Genomic DNA, 19,434 nt, shown 5'->3' with positions numbered 1-19,434 from the left:
TGTTTTTTAATGCTGATATACCATCATATTCCAATATATAAAGGTGCTTTTATGTTTTTTTTTAACAAGCATAGCATAAAAAAGTAAAGGTGTTTGGTAAGTGTACAAAGGATGATGATTACCAAGAAAATCATTACCTATTTTGTCTGCCATCTCCTCTGCCACTCTGTAGCTATGATAAGGCGGCCAGCATCTCGGGACAGCCTCACCGATTCACCAGAGTTCAGTCCCCTGCAGCAGTGGACATACAGACCTGAGAACTGCGGCTACGTCAGCTTCGATTCCAGGATGGTTCTGGCCAACGTCAACTACAACTGCTTCATGACGATCAACACAGGAGATGCCCTCGGACACCCTATTCCAGAAAGCCTCAAGGTACACAGATTGGTCTCTTGAAACAGTAGCGCAACATTTTGCTCTTGCGACAGTTGCTCCTACGCTATCCTCTCTGAAGATATAACCTGAGGGTTAGCATTGTGTAGGAGCGCTGTGATTACTACATTCATTTGAATTTAGAAATGATTATTTCCTTGCTTTCCTGATCGCAAATTTCTTTTTTTTTTATTTAACAATTTGTATTTGCAATTATGTTTGCAGCATTAACCGCAAGAGGAAAAAAATATCCTTGATGAAGTTAAACAATTTCCATTTATACTCAATATTATACTGTTTTTTTTGTTTAACGAAGTAAGAATGCTTGTCTGTAAAATTGTACTTGGATTTGTATTACTTTATATTACTTTGTATTATGTTTTGAATGGAAACGGAATAAAGAATTGAATTGTATTATGATGTTTTTTTAACTGTGATTCTAGTCTTTCAACATGAGGGAAGTCCTTTCTGTCTACTTCAACTATACTGTCAGAAACAAGGCGATGTCACCTGTAACTCCACTCATGCCCTCTGCTTCATACGATTGAACTCATCATTTTGCTTTCCTCTTTGCTCTTTCACCTTTACCCCTTAGAACACCATGCGACCTGTTGCCATGGTAAAACCAGACCTGAGTATTATTCTAGAGACTGTCCTGATCTATAATGGTTTCCAGGAAGCACCCATGCTTGCTGCCAAGCTCTGTCAGCTTTCCAAGATGGTTCAGCATACGGTAAAAGCATTTTATAATAATGATGATGATTATGATAATGATATAATACAATAATGATGATGAAAATAGGGTTATTTCTTTATAATTTCTTTACACTGATGTTTCGTAATTATGCCAAAAATAGTAAAAGATGTTGTTGGATATTCATATTGCATTCTACTTCATGCTGATATTTTAATTTCTTGTGAAATGGTGAAAACAATAGATAATCTTTTACACATCTAGTTGAAAATAGATAATATTTAGCACAAAAAAATATGTTTATGGCATATAGAATATCAAAAAAGATAATATAAAAAGAATAATTTCCACCTGGCTGCCATTTCATAAAGCTGTTCATAATTTAAGAACGACTGGTGAACCTTTCTTATGCACTTAACCATTGCCAATGAATATACCATTTTCCACAAGAAAGGATGACCAGTCGCTCTTAACTTACGAACAGCTTTATGAAACACCCACCTGGTATGACAAATACAAAAATCAATAAAATATAACTTATTTACACTTTTAAGAGTGTACATGTATTTTCCAAATGCCCGCGATGATGAGTATTGTTTGTATACTATTTTCTTCTCTCCCACCATCATGTACATGGCAGTTCCCTGAGGAACCCATCTATCAGCTGAGTGTTGGAAACCTAAAGGGGATCATCCATCTGGCCACCTCCAGACTCTTCTCAAAGAGAAGACGATATCAGCTCTCAGCCAGGAGCAGTGGCAATGACATGTCCAGGATTAGCAGTGAAGGTAGGCATCAATTTTTTCATAAAGGCAAAGTGCTTCCCTCAAGAAAAAAGTTATTCTCTATCCTGGAATGCTAGTATACAAATGCTGAATGATGATGGTGAAAATACCATTCCTGAGGTGCTTTTCATACCGACCCTTCCATCAACCCAAGGCCTTGGCTGAGAGGGTAACTTTGCATTGACTATGCTGATTCAACTCACAGTATCTTTTGATTGCTGTGTACAAAGTACATTGCGATGCACTCGTTCATGATCTTTGTATATATTTTGAATGAAATGTGACTTGAGTCAATGTTGGCAGTCAGTTGTATACTACTCTAGTTTAAAAAAGCCGGCAATGATTTTACCATAAAAAGGCTGGGCTATTTCAATGCCTACATGAAACAAGACCGGGGGGGGGGGGGCAATTTAGTCATCTGTATAAATGTACTTTCTACTGATAAAATGTCTTTTATAATCTTGCAGAAGTGATTGAACCTGTTCCCGGGGACGACCAGGACTTCATTACTGGTCTAGAGGAAGACGATCTCCACCGAGAAGAATGCTCATTGGTCTTTGCCCTTCAGCTGTTCCTGACCCCACGCAACCGCTCCGTCGAACACTCCACCATGCTGAGGAACATGCTACGGAGCCTCTTCCCTTGGGGTATGGGCAGCCTGGGGAGAGGGGTGGGGGCGGAGCATGATCCGGTGCTGGTGGACGCCATCCAGAGCCAGTTTGTGGCCGATTGTCTCCAGGCCACTCCCCTCCATGTATCCAAGGTAAATGAAAATCACTAGTGATAGTAAGTGTAAATTCTGTGAATTTCCATAGCCGGTGCTCATTTTCGTCATGATGATGATGGACTTGGTGAGGATGGTGATGATGATGATAAAGATAATGATGGTATTATGTTGATGATGGATATGAAAATGATGAAGATAATGATGGTGATGATGATGATGATGATGAAGATAATGATGATTGTGGTGATGATGGTGGTGGTGATGATGATGGTGGTGGTGATGATGATGGTGGTGGTGATAATGGTAAAGGTGAGGATGGAGATAAAAATGATGGTGATAATGATGAATGTGGTGATAATGATAAGGATGATGATGAACAGGAAAGTAATCACTGATAGTAATTATTAGTTGACATTGTGGCTATTGCGTAATGAAACCCATCCAATATTACATGCTATTGCCATTGGGGCTACATATGTGTATTTTTCTTTCCATACTTGCATGTCTTTTCGTAAACTCATGGAATTCTTCGTTCATGGGTAATGGAATTACATCGGGCGATGGTGTATGTATGAACCCCGATGAACTTATTTAGTCTACTGTCAATAGGGCCAATAAAACAGACGTACCGTACATTCAATTTGTGCATTTCATTGAGCAGGTGCTGGAGTTGTACGAGTCGCTGCGGTACAAGTCTGGCGTTGTCCTGGTGGGTTCAGCAGGAAGCGGCAAGACCGTGTGCTACCAGACCCTGTGTAGGGTGCTCAACAGTCTTCAAGCCAATCCTCCAACTCCCGACGAGGGACCCACTGCTCCCATGCATGGACCTAAAGTACAGGTAAGGAAAATTTGCAAACATAAGACCAGCTGAAAATGTGTGTAGAGGACATGTTTGTAATTGTAATATATTGTAATAGTTTCATTAAAAACTGGCCTTGTAGGTGTTTAATGAATTCGACTTGAATGGCTAGAGGAAAATTGATTAAAGATATTGTCCAACATCTTGACTAATCCTGTTGCTTTCCAAAGTATTTTTTTTCACATTTTTATTTTAAACGGAAGGATTAGTCAAGCCATAGGACAATAATATTTAAAAAAACTGACTTCCCTTGAACCATTCAAATCAAACACGAAGGCAACACCAAATAATGATATATAGGTCAGTTATAAAAAAAAGATCCAACAGCTGGTTGGAATGCCATGGTTGCTTTGTAATTTTCTCAGCGATTACACATTTTCTGCGAGAATAATTTGGCACATGTTTTATAGTCTTTATTTTGTATTCTCTGTGGTTGTTTCATTGAATTCTGTTTGAAATCATTTGTAGATCGTTACCACAACTGATATTTATGTTATAATCTACTTTTGTATAATACTCATGCAAGTTATGTACCAGTAGTGGACATATCCTCTCTGTAGACTCCTGAAGGTGCTATTATTGTCATCCAACGTTTGATACAAGGATGTTTCTTTTATTCATATATGTAGGGTTTGGAGGGAGTTCCCCGTCATCAGTTGTCCCAGCCGATGGAGCGGTTGCGACGTAAGGCAGAGGTGGTGTCCTTCATGACCCTCCACTGGATGGACACTGCATCCCGTGGAGCTGAGAAACCGTCCTACCCGAGAGTGGATTCCTCCGTTATCTACCCAGCTACCCTATCGATGAAGCAGGTTTGTTAACCCTCTCAGGACTAACATTGTTTATGTACTATCATTCTTATTTATTTCGGCAATGCAGAGTGTATCAATGGTTCAATGTAATATGACACAATAATAAACATGACAGAGTATAGATTTTGCACTCTCTGGACTGCCTGGGTCAAATAAAGTTAACTGAATAACTGTGGATTAAGTAGTCAATGAAGAATATCCTGCCCAGTGGTTCTATTCTTTTTGTTCAGATTCTGTATTTTGAATTTTTATAATCGTAATAATAATAATGATAATAATAATAATAATAAACAGTTCTTGTATAGCGCATATCACAATTATGAATAATGTCTCTATATGCTTCCAACGGACTTGGATATTATTACCCCAGCTGTAGATTACAGCGCTCACACATATCAAGGAATAAATTCCGGCCAGGTACCCATTCACCATTCATTTATGCATTTTTCTTTTAAGTATTATCGTATGAGACCAAATTTTTGACACCTTGGAACTCGTTCCCGACATTAAGTGGCATTGTAGAAGTGCATAACAGAAGAAAAATTCCTTGAAAAATGTTCTTGTAAAATTTACAATACAATTGCAGATTCTATCTTTATAACTGTATCATTATTTTTACTTTTTAAGTGTAATATATTTGAATTTTCGTTATACTGTCATTTAACGTCAAAGAATAAAAAAAAATCAATATTCAGGTACTTGTACCAATATTTAGTCAGTGTTTCATAAATACAGTTTCTTGCAGTAAACTGAATTGTACAAAAAAAGGAATGAGCAAATAACGCAACTTAACATGAATTTTACATTATCCATATAGCTGATCGGTGAGTTTAACGTCGACAGACATCGATGGAGGGACGGTCTGGTCACGTCCCTGATCTACGGCTCCGGTCAGTCCATGCAGACGGCCGAAGAGATGCAGAGAGAATTGCAGGAGAACAAGAAGAAGAACGCCACCAAAGGGATGCTCAACCCTCCGACCGTCATTCAGAAGTGGGTCGTCATGGATGGGGTGATCGATCCCCGATGGGCGGAGACCCTGGCCGGTCTGATTGGGACTGGGCGTGGCATGGTCGGTGGTAGAGGAAGCACTACGTTACCCAGCGGCGAAAGGTTGCCTATGCCAAGTAAGTCGCACTTTGACAACTTGGATTCAAATTCAATGTCATTTATTTCCACATCTGAGAAAAAAGATACAATATACCTACATCAAATCAATCAAACGATTCCAAAATAAAATCAGACAACAATGATGACAATTGAAAATTTATGAAAACAAAGAGGGTTAGGCAATGAATGGGATATGAGGGAGTAGCTAAATGCCATTGGACTATCATGGCTACACCCAGAATTACAATTATTACTGACTGTAAAAGAAAAATTTCCTTACAAATTTTGAGATTACAAGAAACATAAATTTCTCACAATCAACCAAATCAGCAAACTAATATGAAAAATGTATGAATGAACAAAAAAATGAAACGTTCCATTGAATCATCAACCTCTGTGTATGTTTATCTCCATTTTTTACGCCACTATGAATTTTATAAGCTGTGATGATTTGAGGGCATTCCAAATAATAAACTGGAAAATAGAGGCCATTAATGTGGTGCTTCCTCTACCACCAACCATGCCACTTCCAATTTCCCATTACTCAGAATGCCCCACTGTATTTTTAACAAATAATTCTGTAGAAATATTTGCAATGTCTTTTCATATTGTTTTGGAAAAAAAATTATTTTGTACTTTACAACAATTATCTTTGCTTTTTTTTAGACTGTACATCACTTATATTTGAGACTAGCACAGTGACCAATGCGTCTCCGGCCACTATGGCTAGGTGTGCGGTCATCCATTTTGGCACCACTGTGGTCAGCTGGAAGTCCCTGGTCGAGTCCTGGATTTCAGGAGCACAGTCATGCTGGGAGGTTAGCAACAATAGGTAAATTTGTATTATTAAGGCTTGAATTTTTTTAACAAGTGAATACCTAGTTACCTAGAATGCTAATAGCATTTTAATTCATTCTTAAGCAGGATAAAAGGGCATTGTCGATTAAATGCCTAGCTCACAGGCAGAGGTGCCGCGGCTGGGTATCGAACCCTGGACTTTCCATCTATAGTCAGGTGCCTTAGACCACTTGGCCACGGCACCTCTACAGTTACTTGCTTTACTTTATATGAAAGAATAATAATTTCTCCTTGTTTTGTCAAAACCTGAATAAGAATTGAATAAGATTTCATAAGAGTTGATGTACAAGTCTTTTCACAGAGAATGCACAATATACAAATTGATGGCATGAGTGCGATGGTGTGAGATTTCGCATTAAGTGAAAGATGCTCTATATTACAAGGCCTAGCCGAGTTGAATAGATTGTCTCTTTCACCGAATGTGGAATGTCGCACCATTGCACAAATAAGAATATTAGTTATTTGTGCTCTACAATGCCTCAGAAGTTAGCGAAAATACAAACAAAAATCAAATTTTTCCTATGTCAATCTATGAAAATTTGAAAGATTTTTTTGAAAGGGAAAAGCAAAAAAAGAATGTAAATTTCGAGCTGGGCCCATTTGCATTATTTCATTTGAGCTTATTTTGTAGCAGATATTAAATTAATCATTAACCATGATATTGCTAATAAGTAAACAAGTAATCAATAACCTCTTATTTTTATGATGTTCAGTTTGCAACTTCTGCAGAACCTGATGGACGATACCTTTGCCCGCACCCTGGACTTCCTGTCCAACACCCACTGCATCCCTGCCCTGGAATCCGACCTACCCAGGACCGCCGAGTCCTGCCAGGCGACGGGGGTCGGCATCAGGGAGGTTGGGTCGTTCCTACGCATTCTGACTGCCTTGTGTGACCATCATCTTGTCCGGGAGAGCGGCGATGGGAACGCTTCTCCGGCTACCAGTGACAATAAGCTTGGTAAGTTAGAAGTCTAGAACCATTTAAAGCTATAACGATCCAGCAGCCTTACAACGTACACCATAAGTCTTAAACTATTCAAATCTGGCCAGGCCCCTAAACCCATAATTGAACATTTTGAGAAGTGAAGTCTAGTAATACAAGTGCTTTTCACCTGAAAACATTTTAGTTTCTGTATACAAATTATAGGCTAAATTTATTCTCTGTATTCATAGTATTTGTACGTATTACATTGATTTGTGTGAATACAGAAAAAAAATCAATGGTAAAATTTTGATAAGGAATATTACAATCCATAGACTAATGAATGTTTTAGTAAAGAGATTACTTAAATCGGCTGCATGCATATACATTTCAAATTGGCAACTTTGTGAGTAATTTTGCAGGGCTCTCACTTTTTTTTTTCATTGGTTGCCAACAACCAAAGAAATGGAAGTGGTAGGTACAACTTAACAATATGTGAACTTGAGGTTACTTGCATCTCCTAAGTATTTTAGCACAGCATATTATCACCAGTCTCTTCTGACTAAAACTTACGAAAAAGATAACATTTTAGTCAGTTTTGTGTACTGGAGCAAATAATAGAGATGTCCTGCCCCAATATAATGACATCGACAATGCTGCCAATTTGAATTCTCCAGAGATTAGAGCTTTAATATACATTCTCTTAAAAATTGAAAATTACGTTATAGTTTGTCTCAATCTGTTGAAAGATTATGTCTCTTGAATGCAATGAACATTTTGTTCAAGATGACCATTGAAGACTTTGTTTTGCATCTTGACAGATGAGCGGAAGACTCCTCGCCCCACCCCCACACCCACCCCATCCCTGAGTGTCAGTAGCATGACAAGACACACAGCAAACAAGACCACGCTACTCACATCCATGTTTGCTTTTGCCTATGTTTGGGGATTCGGCGGCCACCTACACGACAGGTAAGAAAAGCTTTCCAGAATATAACTAACAAAAAAAAAATGAAAGTAGTTGTAGTAAACACTGAGTTCGTGTGGAAATTTGTAAAACCATGGTTTATTGTCTCATTTATATAACTCTGTATTCTCTGTTTTTTTAATATGCGAGTAAAATAATGATAATAATTAAAATGGAATATTGTTTCATGTCATTTCTAGGCACACTGAGATGTTCGATCAGTTTGCCCGTCAGCTTCTGGGTCGTGCAACCCATGACATCATCCTTCCTCCAGAGGGCACTGTTTATGATATCCACATTGATGCAACCCTCGGCATCTTGGTGTCTTGGGCGGATACGAACAGAGAGAAGATGAGGACAATCAGTGCTAACTTCGTTGTCACTCCTGAGGTAAATCATTTAGAGTATTTAGATCTTGATCCCGTAACCCAAAAGTTAGTGATAAAAGGTAAAAGAAAGTAGTTGCAGCAACAATTATTTCATGAGAAAGTCTTTAAAATAACGGTTAATTGCCATAGTATTATCATAGATTGAGTTCTTGTACATTGAAATAAACTTATCTTTGAGAAATCATGAGGTTTTGGCTCAATACCGATAATTCTGATGATCAGTGTCACAAAAAAAGCATACATGGGACAGTGTAATACTATTGCTTGGAAAAATACCTGACATTTTGTGGAATTCCATGCTTATATAGAGTTGCGATTGATCCGATCAACCGCAACTGTGGAAAGCCAGCAACGTCAACAGCTAAAATGCGGGTTTCTTCAAATTATTTTCTAGATATGATGTATATTCATAAATGCATTGTTTTCTTGACAATTCAGTGTGCTTCTTTTTGTTCACAAAGTACATTGTGCCAATTTTCTGAAGAAAAAATTATTGATGGATTTTCATATAGTCGATGTGAATTGGATCAATCAAAACTCTATTTAAGACGGGACCCCGATGTGGTGATCTCAGGCTACAAGCTGGTGTATAAGGCATGGCAAAAATCTTTTAAATGATTTTGGATCAAACCATTTATAGCTTTCCATGTTCATGTCATATTCTCTTGTAATTTGTATAGAAAGTTGCTCAAGAATGTCTTCTTATAAATGAAGTGTCATTGGCTTGAATGTTGCCACTGCATTAGGACTTGATATAACTCCATATGTGCAATGATATTTTTGTTTGTTTTGTACAGGCCGAGAGATATTTTCATTTACTGGACATCTTGGTCGGAGCAAACCAACCTGTTCTGTTGACGGGAGCTCCAGGCATTGGTAAAACAGCGCTCATTCAGGTTGGTATTATATTACTACAGCCTCATAGCATGAAGCTTAGCTATGAATGATTAATCATAAAATCACCCCCAGGGGCCTGTATCATAAAAGTTACTATATTGGTAACTTTGCCGTCCAGTTGTAACTACCATGGTAATCCTGATCAACAGCCAATCAAAATCAATGATTTTACGCAAGTTGCCATTGGATGGCAAAGTTACCATAATCATGGTAACTTTTATGAAAATGGGGCTTGGCATTAATTATTAAAGGTTTATCTTATGGGGCCAAGGTATTGACAGAAATGAAAAGGAACTATATCACTTTCAAGGTACATGTACATGTAATCAAAGCTCATCCTTAGCCTGAAAAATTGATACTCTTTGGTATTTATATTCAATTCAAGTTTATTTCTCTCTGCATAAAATGAACATATAGTAAAATACATGAGGAACAAAGAACTCATACATGTGTATCATCATAGACATTGAGAGTGAAATAGCCCCAAAAGAAAGTACATGCATTGTATTTCCTTTGATATCAAGTAAATTTCAAGAATGTATAGATGGTGCAGTATAAATTCAGTTGGTTAAAGGATTGAGTGGAAGTATAGACTTTTATGTCCAAGACGCCGTCACATAGAAGTTACGATTATGGTGACTTTGCCATCGATTGGTTACTACCTTGGCAACATTGCTCAGCAACCAATCGGAATCAAGGATTCCATGCAAGTTACCATTGGATGGTAAAGTTATCATAATAGTAACCTTTATGCGAAGAGGCCCATAGTTGGCCTCTGCAAGCTCGCCAGTATTTTTTTAGTGGGCACATCGTGGTCTAGTGGTTCTGACTCTTGCTTTTCCAACTGAGGGTCGTGGTTTCGAATCCTAGCCATGGCGTGTTTTCCATCAGCAAGAGGTTTATCTATACTACACTGCACTCGACCCAGATGAGGTGAGTTGGTACCCAGCAGGATTAATACCTTTGCATGCACTGAGCGCCGGTGATGGTAGCTCGAGCTAAAATCCGGGATGAAAATAGCAATTGCTTTGTATCCTCAGGCAAAAAACGCTATATAAATCCAGCTATTATTATTCTATTATTTTGTTTACAGAACATGGTTCAGCAGAGACACCACTTCCTCTCAATGGCCATGTCTCCCGTCCTGGGCTGTGAGACCATGGAGAAGATGATCGTCGGCAAGCTGCGACCTCGCAGCGTGGTGAACGTCAGCTCGCAGCCGACAAAGCCGGGCCAAATACCCACTGATCCTCTCTTCTTCATCGACGATCTTAACTGCGCCGGCATGGACAAGACAACAGGTAGGCATCCAATGAATCTTTTTGATTCCATTCGATGGTTTCACAGTACGGTGCGCCAGCTATCGGTTGCAGCGGACAGACCGAAATTCGCAATGCCTGATGGAAAAAAGTAAACAGCTGTTGTGCATGCTAGCACGAAAGTACATGCATGCATGTTATTATTATTCAGCGCTGGCCGGCTCCAAGAGGTAGGAGAAAAATTTGCCGCATATTTCTTTGCGAAATCAAGACATTTTGGTAAATTCTTGGTTGTCGTATTTGAAGCATCAAGGTCACATTACAGTACACTAGCACCGTGCGCTGCCTGCGCATACGTGTGATGTCGACCCTGAAGTTAGAAATTTGGTCTGTTCGCTGCAACCGATAAGTGGCGCATCATGTGAATCCACCGAAATCCTAGTTATTCAGGAAGTAAATATAACTCAAGGCAGACCTGAAAATTATCTTGCTGTGTAGGATTCCTGTAACAGATTCCTTTTACATGATGATAATATGGGAGGTTCATAGAGCTCGGGAACAAAGTATGTATTCTCCTGCACTATACATGTATAAGGACTCCTGGGGCCCGTAACATAAAGAGTTACAACTGTGGCAACAAGGCTCAGCAGCCAATCAAAATCAAGGTTACCATGGTACATGTAGTTGCCAGAATAGCAAAGTTACAACAGTTGTAACTCTTTATGAAACCGGCTCCTGGTATGTGTTTTAAGCTTTGATTTGAAGTTATTCATCGATAGAGCTTTCCTGACTTCCAGGGATGAGCTACATGTGTATTCCAGAGTGAAAGGGCTACTCGTCAAGCAAATGCTTGATCAAATAGTGCTCCAAATCATGCTCACATTGAATGAACTATCTAGAGAAAATAAGAAAAACGTGTATGCTGTCTTTCTGGTTGGATTATCTAGGTAGACAAGTTGTTGGTAAATCAGGGGAACAGTTCCGTAACATTTGCCATTTGACAAGTTGGCAGATCTGACAACTTTCCTTGGTTTTGATCAGCTAAGAAGCATATATGTCTGGATATTACTGTGATGATGGAATTGTGTATGTATACCAGTCTGTTGTGACAACATTCATGAAATGGTTCTCAGGTTTAACATGCTGCACAAAATGGTTTAATATCTTGCTGAAGGAAATTAAGCCATGGCCTGGATTCGAACCCACGACCCTCTGTTTCAAAGTCAGAAGACTAATCCACTGGGCCACAACGCTCCATGGTTGTCTGACAAGCACATGTGTCTGACCATTACTTTGGTAAATGTTGCTTAACCAGTACTGTCAGCTTTCATGAAATGGTTCTCAGGTACAACTGATATTTTATTTCTCCCTAGGAGAACAACCCTGTCTTGAGCTTCTCCGTCAGCTGATGGCCGAGGGCAGCATATACCAACGTGACAGCCTGTCGCACTACTCTCTGGAGAAGACCAACTTCATCACCGCGTGTTACCCCCCAGGGACTCAGGGCGTCGGGAGCGGCACTTCTTGCCATAGCCTCAGTTCAAGGCTCTCCAGGCTGTTTGTGGTCCTGTCTTATTTCACACCTTCGGCCGAGTCCCTCAACCTGTTGCATGCTGGGAGCCTTCAGAGCTGGCTGGAGGAGTTTCCTGCGTACTCTCTCAACCACCACTATGAACTTGCTCAGGTAAGGAGTGGCTTCGGTATTCCTTTCACTCCAGCTCCTATGACTATTGTTCATACTAGCTTTTGGAACCCTGAACACTTTACCACTTTTACCATTCATGCATAGCTATCACTTGTGAATTAAACCTTATGTTACATCATTGATTTCATAACATTTGCTATGGCGACAATTGCTCCACTGTGAATTCCACACACTTATCGAATGACTAACTTCAACCCTGGATTTAATACTATACAATTCCATAAACCGACCACTAAATCTAACATAAAACCCTATTGTCACTCTAATCCTAACCCTTAATCTTAGTCAAAATAAAGCCCGGAGCAATTGATGCAGTTCAAATGCTGTGTCACCACCTCATCTGCACTCATCCATATGCACCCCTACTCTTCCAAAGGTCAGATTCCAATTATCGCTTTTGAATTCTCAATTTATTGAGATTGCAAAACCTTGTCAATATATGTACATGTATTATTTTTTAAAAGAACAATATGTAATATGAGAAAAGCCAATTTGTAGTTAACCAATAATATGAATTTAAAATCTTTTATTGTTGCTTTGACTCTCCTACTGTACATATATGCTATCAATATCAGACTGAGAAAAATCAACTAGTTAACCAACAAATGTGAATGCCAATCTCTTTCCTCTGCTATGGCAGGCAATCGTCAAGGCCACCATCCGCCTGCACTCTCTGATCAAGAGACAGCTGATGACGAGCCCCGTCAATCCCCATTACGTCTTCTCCCTCCACGACGTCAACCGCATTGTCCAGGGCATGTTCCTCATGGCCAACCGGTCAGGCAGGTCAAAGGGCAGGCATGGAAGGAGAGGTGGAGGTCAAAGGTCACAGGCTAAAGGTAAGTTCAATCATTGTTCTTATTTTCAAGTTCTCATATCATACTCTGCCAAATGGAATTCAGGTGTTTTTTTTCTCCGGGGGACGCCGGGCAATCAGTCACATCGTTGCAAATGTCGTTGATCGAAGTACTCACTTTCTGAACAGTGCTCCTGACAATTTTGCACACCTATTAGCATTGTGGTGATTCTTGGGAACATATGCAAAGTTTATGCTGCATAAATATGAGTTGAAAATTTGTAAGTGACAATTACTAGTAGGAAAGTTATGATGTTCACCTACTCGCTACCTATGTCATTTAGCAAAGCCAACATGCTTTAGCCTTTAATATGACAGTTTTTGCCTAAGATCCATGTTGATTGTGAAGCGTCACAACTATGATGTAGTTTCAGATTAGGGATTTCTCTTTTACAACTCTACAATATTCTTGCACTTGAAGCTTGTTGATATTAACCCATGTGGTGGTCCCCGTTCATTAGTTAACAATTGTCAATTACTATTACATTGAAGTGTAGGGTGTGGCAACAAAGGGAGAGGGTGGGGGCTGGGTGCTATGAATGATTAGTTTGTTTTCTTATTGTTTTGATATGTTATTTTTATATTGTGTAATGTTCATGTTTGTGTAATTTTTGTTAAAAGATGTATAAGACCCTTCGGTAGACCAGCAGCACCATGATTGATGCTGCTGAGTAGGGCCATCCTCTCGTTTTCATTTTGAATTTCATATGTATTATTTATTTTACATGTATTGTTATTTTTAACGGAAATAAATTAAATTCAATTCAGTTCAATAAGTGAAGTATCAAAATGTTGTTGATTGATGTGTGAATATCCATTGAATGCAGAGAATACTTTACTCCCATAATATTGATCTAACATAACCTCTTGATCATCTCTATTCTCTATTAAGCCCTCTGAGGATTAGATTTCAATTTACAGATTCCACTGCACAAATTTTAGCTCTTACAAAAAATGGTTACATGAATGCTGCCTCATAAGACCAATGTTTTTGCTTGAATTACCTTTGCCACTGTGCTGCACAGTGTAATGGAGCGTGGGATGATCTATCAAAGTAATTTTTCATTCACCTCCATGCTCTATTGCACCTAAGGATAAGACTGTAGACTATGCCCTGCTCTGCACTACTGATTTCAGTGCACAATGATCACTGAAAACAGACATGCCAACCGTTCCCTTTTCCCCCTCTTTTTTGCTATGAATGCACCAATACTTTTTTTGTATGATTTGTCAGTTTTTTATCTAACTTTCTGATCATGGAGTATGTATTATACACAGCGCGTGACACTAGCCCCGGTCCGACAGTCCCAGACAGGTGAAAATCACTGTCGGGCCAGTAATTTGTAGCATGAAAATAACAAGTAAATTCTTGCCTACATGTTTAAAAGGGTGAATTATCACGTTTTCAAATAGAGTCATTTCACATGTTTATTCACCGATCCCACAACCATAGGCTGGCGATTGTTGTGTTGAGACAAATTCTTAAAATCTTTTTTTTTTCAAAAAATATTTTTTTTCATTCGAAGAATACCTTTTTTTGCTGTAGAAAGTTGGCAGGTCTGTCGAAAGCAAGTAAAAGACAATGTCATCCAGGGCATATGACCTAATAACTTACACAAAGCATTTTGGGTGACAATGATGTGGCATTTACATGTAGCAAGAAGATATTGAAGAAATTAGGCTTGGTAACACTTGAATTGACATGAAATGTTACTCTACCAGGCAAAGCACTTTGCATAAAAGGTTTTGCATGATCCAAATGTTTGCTTGTAAGACTGAGTGACCTCGGGACCAGGATTATCCTTGCTATAAGGACTATTCTAGTATCTGTAATATTGTTATAAAGTTTCGACAATAATTCCTGACATGCATGTACTGTACATCCTATAATAGGGCCCCATCGTACAAAGAGTTACAATTGATCCGATCATCCTAAGCTCTATGGAAATCCAACAATATCATATTTTCTTCCTCCAGGACATTTGCATGATGACCTTTGTAAAAAAGAGGAGCACGCTGAATTTTCAAGAAAACGATGAATGTATGATTATACATCATATCTAGAAAATATTTTTAACAAACATGCATTTTAGATGTTGACGTTGCTGGCTTTTCATAGCTGTGGTTGATCAGATCAATCGTAACTCTCATCTTTTGCAATATTTCATGGTAATGTTCCTTAAAGTTCAGCATGACTGGTGACCTATAGAGTTAGAATTAGACTGGGGTAGTATCGAGGTAGGGGGGTAGGGGGGCTGGTCAAATTTGATCTCAAAAGAGACTTGAAACGTTGCAGTAGGAGCTTATTATAGATTTGAAACTGCTAAAAAATTATAGGGGAGGTCCTAGAGACTTCTTAGACAGTATTCTCAAAAGAGATTTCCTTTGTACTGTGATACAAAACCATGGAGTACATGTATCCAGATTTTTTGTATTATCATGCTTCTATCCGAAAATCCATAATTTATTGTTCGAAATAGACATGAAATGAAATACTCCAAAAATTTGCTTTGCCCTATTGATCCTGGGCCCGGCAGCCACTGAGCAGCGCCAGATCGACGAGGCTCTATCCCTTTAATCATTGGACGCCAAACAGGGTAGCAACAACTCCCATAAACGTCTTTTGGTCTGACGCGGCCGGGGTTTGAACCCCCGACCTCCCGGTTGTGAGACGGACGCTCTAACAACCTAGCCAACACACTGGTATGAGGCGCCTTTTACCAGAAGTACATTCTAAGCATTTTATAATTGGCCTTTTCATAGTATGCGATGATATAGCACAATTATGAACACATGTCTTTATAGTCCATGGTTTTGTACCATTGAACGACTGAAACCTCTTGAAAGTACGGGCCATTGGGGTTCGAAGCTCAAGATCTTATTTTGTCTCGCCCACCAGAGGTCAAGGCGAGACTTAGGGATCCAAATGACTTCCATCCGTCACAAATCTAATGACACCTAACTCCGCAACCGTTAGTCGCTTTTCATCAAAACTTGGATGGTAGATGGACTTGGGGGACCTGCATGTTAGGCTGCAGTTGGAGGTCACATGGTAAGGTCAAAGGTCATTTTCAGGTCAACGTTTAAGTTTTTGTGCAAGGCTTTTAGGACAAGTGTTATTCCATCCCAGTCATTTTACAATGAAGTTTCGATATAATTCTGTTGCGTGCCCTGGCAAATCACAATATTTCTGGTTATTTTTATAAGTGGGCGAGACACAAAATCGCTTTTGCCTTGTTCTTTTTTGTGCGAGTTTAAGATTCAGATGCTTTTTAAATGGCAATGCTACCCTAATAAAAAGTGGGTTTGAATGAATGGAGAAAAATCAAAGAAAATTTGTACATGGATTGACATGAAAAAACACAACAAATGATATTTTATTACATTTTCAAGATCATTAGAAGGAAAAACAAGATAAAAGTTTTGTGATTAGAGGTAATTCACCTTCGGTTGGTACATGTACATGTACTTCATTTAATAGAAAAGATATGTTAGGAAGACAAAATATCACTAGACACCATTAAATGAAATGCTTGCATAGAAAGAAATAGAAATTCACAGAAAAGTGTTACAGCACAGAACAAAAGTATCACATGAAGCAAATTAAGACTCATCTACTGTAAACCTCTAAAATGGAAATAAAGTGAGAATAAAACATGATTTTTATATTCTTTCCTGGAAAGCTTTGCATGAAAATACTTGTCGGACGTTTCATCCTATAAATCCTGTTTTATCCGAAAGTATAGTAACACTGCCTGTTGGCCAATCAGAATCAAAGAAAGATGCGAGATCTGACAATGTGTGGGACAAAAATGTTACCCAGCAAGTCAGTTCTCGTGAAGCTTTAATATATCTCAATGAATGATAGTAATACATTGGTGTAGATAATACTTATACTTGTTGGAAGGCAGAGTCTATGATATTTACTACAACAATATTTCCCCAGGCCTTGATGCTTGCAAGCTCTGGCAATTTCTCACTCTCGGGCAGTTTCTGCACATGTAGTGTCAGTACTTTTCAGCCAATCAAAAATAGAGGATTTCAATGAAATTACCAGAGCTTAAAACTTACAATTAGGTCAATACTTTAATACATTAATCCATGAAAATACCCCCTGAAGCCTGTTACATACATACTTTAATAAAGCTTCATACATGTATATGGTAACTTTGCAATTATGGCATTTACCATGGTAACAGAGCTCTGCAGTTTAAAATTGCAACCAATGTTCCCATGGTACTTACGATAATGACAAAGTTACTTTAGTTAAGGCTCGACATTAGCAGTGGCCCGGGGCAACCAAAAATAAGAATTGAGCCACCAAAATTCTTTAAAAGTCAACACTGGTTGGGCTAACAAAGTTTTGATAAATTGTAATGTTTCCTATTGTTTCAGGTCAATAAATTTGCCTCACGGGCCACCAAAATTATGAAATTGAGTGGACTAATCTGGCCACCAAGAAAAAAAGATTGCGTGGTGCCTTGCTTTAAGTGTAGTCACTTGCACCCTTTATGAAATGGGGGCCTAGAGTTTGCAAGGTGGTTTTCAAACCCCAAACAAGATTATGCACTGATTTTTTTTTCACCATGTACCAGACCGTACTGTAATATGTTACATGTGGATGGCATACATGATATCCAGATTAAACATTTTATGTTGATAAAGCAAACAGTCAACGCAAAATTCATGAAATTCTCAAACATCTTTTTAGATTTTAGAGAATATACACAATGTAATTTTTCCCACAAAAATACATGCAGAGTAACACATTTGGTTAACTTCATTCTGCTTTTCAAATAGAAATATTGAACATGAGAATTTTAATAGCTTTTTCTGAAACAATGCATGGAAGCAACAAATCATTAATCCTGATAAAAGAAGACTATATATGTCCAGAAATAGGCTATTGGATTTTGTGACATTTACAGAAAAAAAACTTGTCCAATTTTCTTATTCCAATATTCAATTCATATTTAATTCTACATAAAGAATATAAGGAATGTTCGTCTTATCACCATTTTCTTCATATGTATTTCTACAAAATTCTACAAAATGAAAAGGAAAGAAACACCAGTACCTCTACATTTGAATATATTGGCAGCGTTCAGCTGGTTATTAAACTTAAAAAAGATCACTTTGTTTCCATGACTTTCGAAACTGATACAAAAAATATAGAACATTAAATATATATCTTTATAACCAATATAAACCGTTATTAGTTTCATTTGATATATGTATTTGCATTGATACTAGTCAGAGATGCCAATTTAGGAATTATAGATTTCGCAAATTTTGAAGCACTTTTGGCATTCACTCTAAAGTAAAAAAAAAAAGACTTGCAAAATCTCTTGATATTCTAGGGCTCTAATAGATCTGTATTTCTGATTAAAAAGTTACCATACTCATTTGGCCCAGTTCTATAAACTTGTTGACTGTTTCATGTTATGCATGACATCGTGAAGGACTGATGGCCCTTTCTTTATAGAAATGTTGTACACCAAATTGTCAGTGTTGATCTTATAGTGTACATGTAGGTCCTAAAACAGATTCACCATTTGTTCATAATGTCATGCATAACTTTACAAACAATTTTGTGAAACACTACCCTGATATAAAAAGATTCATGCAGTAAAGAATTTAATATAAAATTGATGGTCCCAATGGCCTTGCTGTAATAGGTTTTCACTGTTCTGATCCAGATGTTCACTGTTCTTACCCAAGGTTACAAACCCAAATGTTTTAGGCTAGAGGGTAGTGTATTTGTATCTTTTCAAATGAAATTGTCCAGTAATATACAAGTGAATCAGGGATTCTATGCATGCACATGAATTAATGTCACAAGCATGGTCAACAGACGAGTAGGCCTCCTTGCATCGCTCTCCATCAACTGTCCCTACGATCATTGCTGTGAAAATCTTTATACGAAGTCTTTGAACAAAGTCAGAATAATAAGCAGAGCTGCTAATTTTAATTAAGGAAAAATCATTGATTTGTTACTCCTATTTTTAAGTCTAAATACTGTTTTTTTATTCTTTTTTTAAACATACCCAAAATCATCTTTCTCACAAGTTTGAAAAATCCTTTTTCTCGGGGAAAAATCATATTTAGTGTCACTCTCCCCTTAAAAATCATACTAGATGGGATAAAATTACAATTGGCAGCTCAGTAATAATGCAGGATTGATCATGAAATCCACATAATTTCTAGGAAGTGACCATG

General features: G+C 38.1%; 1 protein-coding gene across 8 annotated transcripts in view; it reads left to right on the top strand.

Annotated features, from left to right (window-relative positions):
- LOC121426935 (dynein heavy chain domain-containing protein 1-like) overlaps positions 1 to 19,434 on the top strand; it is a 118,893-nt gene that overhangs the window by 55,022 nt on the left and 44,437 nt on the right. For all 8 annotated transcript variants that reach the window (XM_041623350.1, XM_041623348.1, XM_041623353.1 and 5 more), the window contains 15 exons: positions 173 to 375; positions 968 to 1,105; positions 1,707 to 1,854; positions 2,319 to 2,614; positions 3,240 to 3,416; positions 4,067 to 4,249; positions 5,067 to 5,376; positions 6,026 to 6,191; positions 6,931 to 7,178; positions 7,964 to 8,114; positions 8,310 to 8,499; positions 9,296 to 9,394; positions 10,489 to 10,696; positions 12,028 to 12,338; positions 13,000 to 13,198. In XM_041623350.1, coding sequence (XP_041479284.1) covers positions 173 to 375; positions 968 to 1,105; positions 1,707 to 1,854; positions 2,319 to 2,614; positions 3,240 to 3,416; positions 4,067 to 4,249; positions 5,067 to 5,376; positions 6,026 to 6,191; positions 6,931 to 7,178; positions 7,964 to 8,114; positions 8,310 to 8,499; positions 9,296 to 9,394; positions 10,489 to 10,696; positions 12,028 to 12,338; positions 13,000 to 13,198 — 3,027 coding nt within the window. The remainder of the gene's footprint in view (positions 1 to 172; positions 376 to 967; positions 1,106 to 1,706; positions 1,855 to 2,318; positions 2,615 to 3,239; positions 3,417 to 4,066; positions 4,250 to 5,066; positions 5,377 to 6,025; positions 6,192 to 6,930; positions 7,179 to 7,963; positions 8,115 to 8,309; positions 8,500 to 9,295; positions 9,395 to 10,488; positions 10,697 to 12,027; positions 12,339 to 12,999; positions 13,199 to 19,434) is intronic.

Source organism: Lytechinus variegatus, chromosome 13 (genome assembly GCF_018143015.1).
Source record: "Lytechinus variegatus isolate NC3 chromosome 13, Lvar_3.0, whole genome shotgun sequence".
NCBI classification, from domain to species: domain Eukaryota; kingdom Metazoa; phylum Echinodermata; class Echinoidea; order Temnopleuroida; family Toxopneustidae; genus Lytechinus; species Lytechinus variegatus.
Note: the sequence above shows the minus strand (reverse complement) of the source record. Positions and strands in the feature narration are given on the sequence as shown.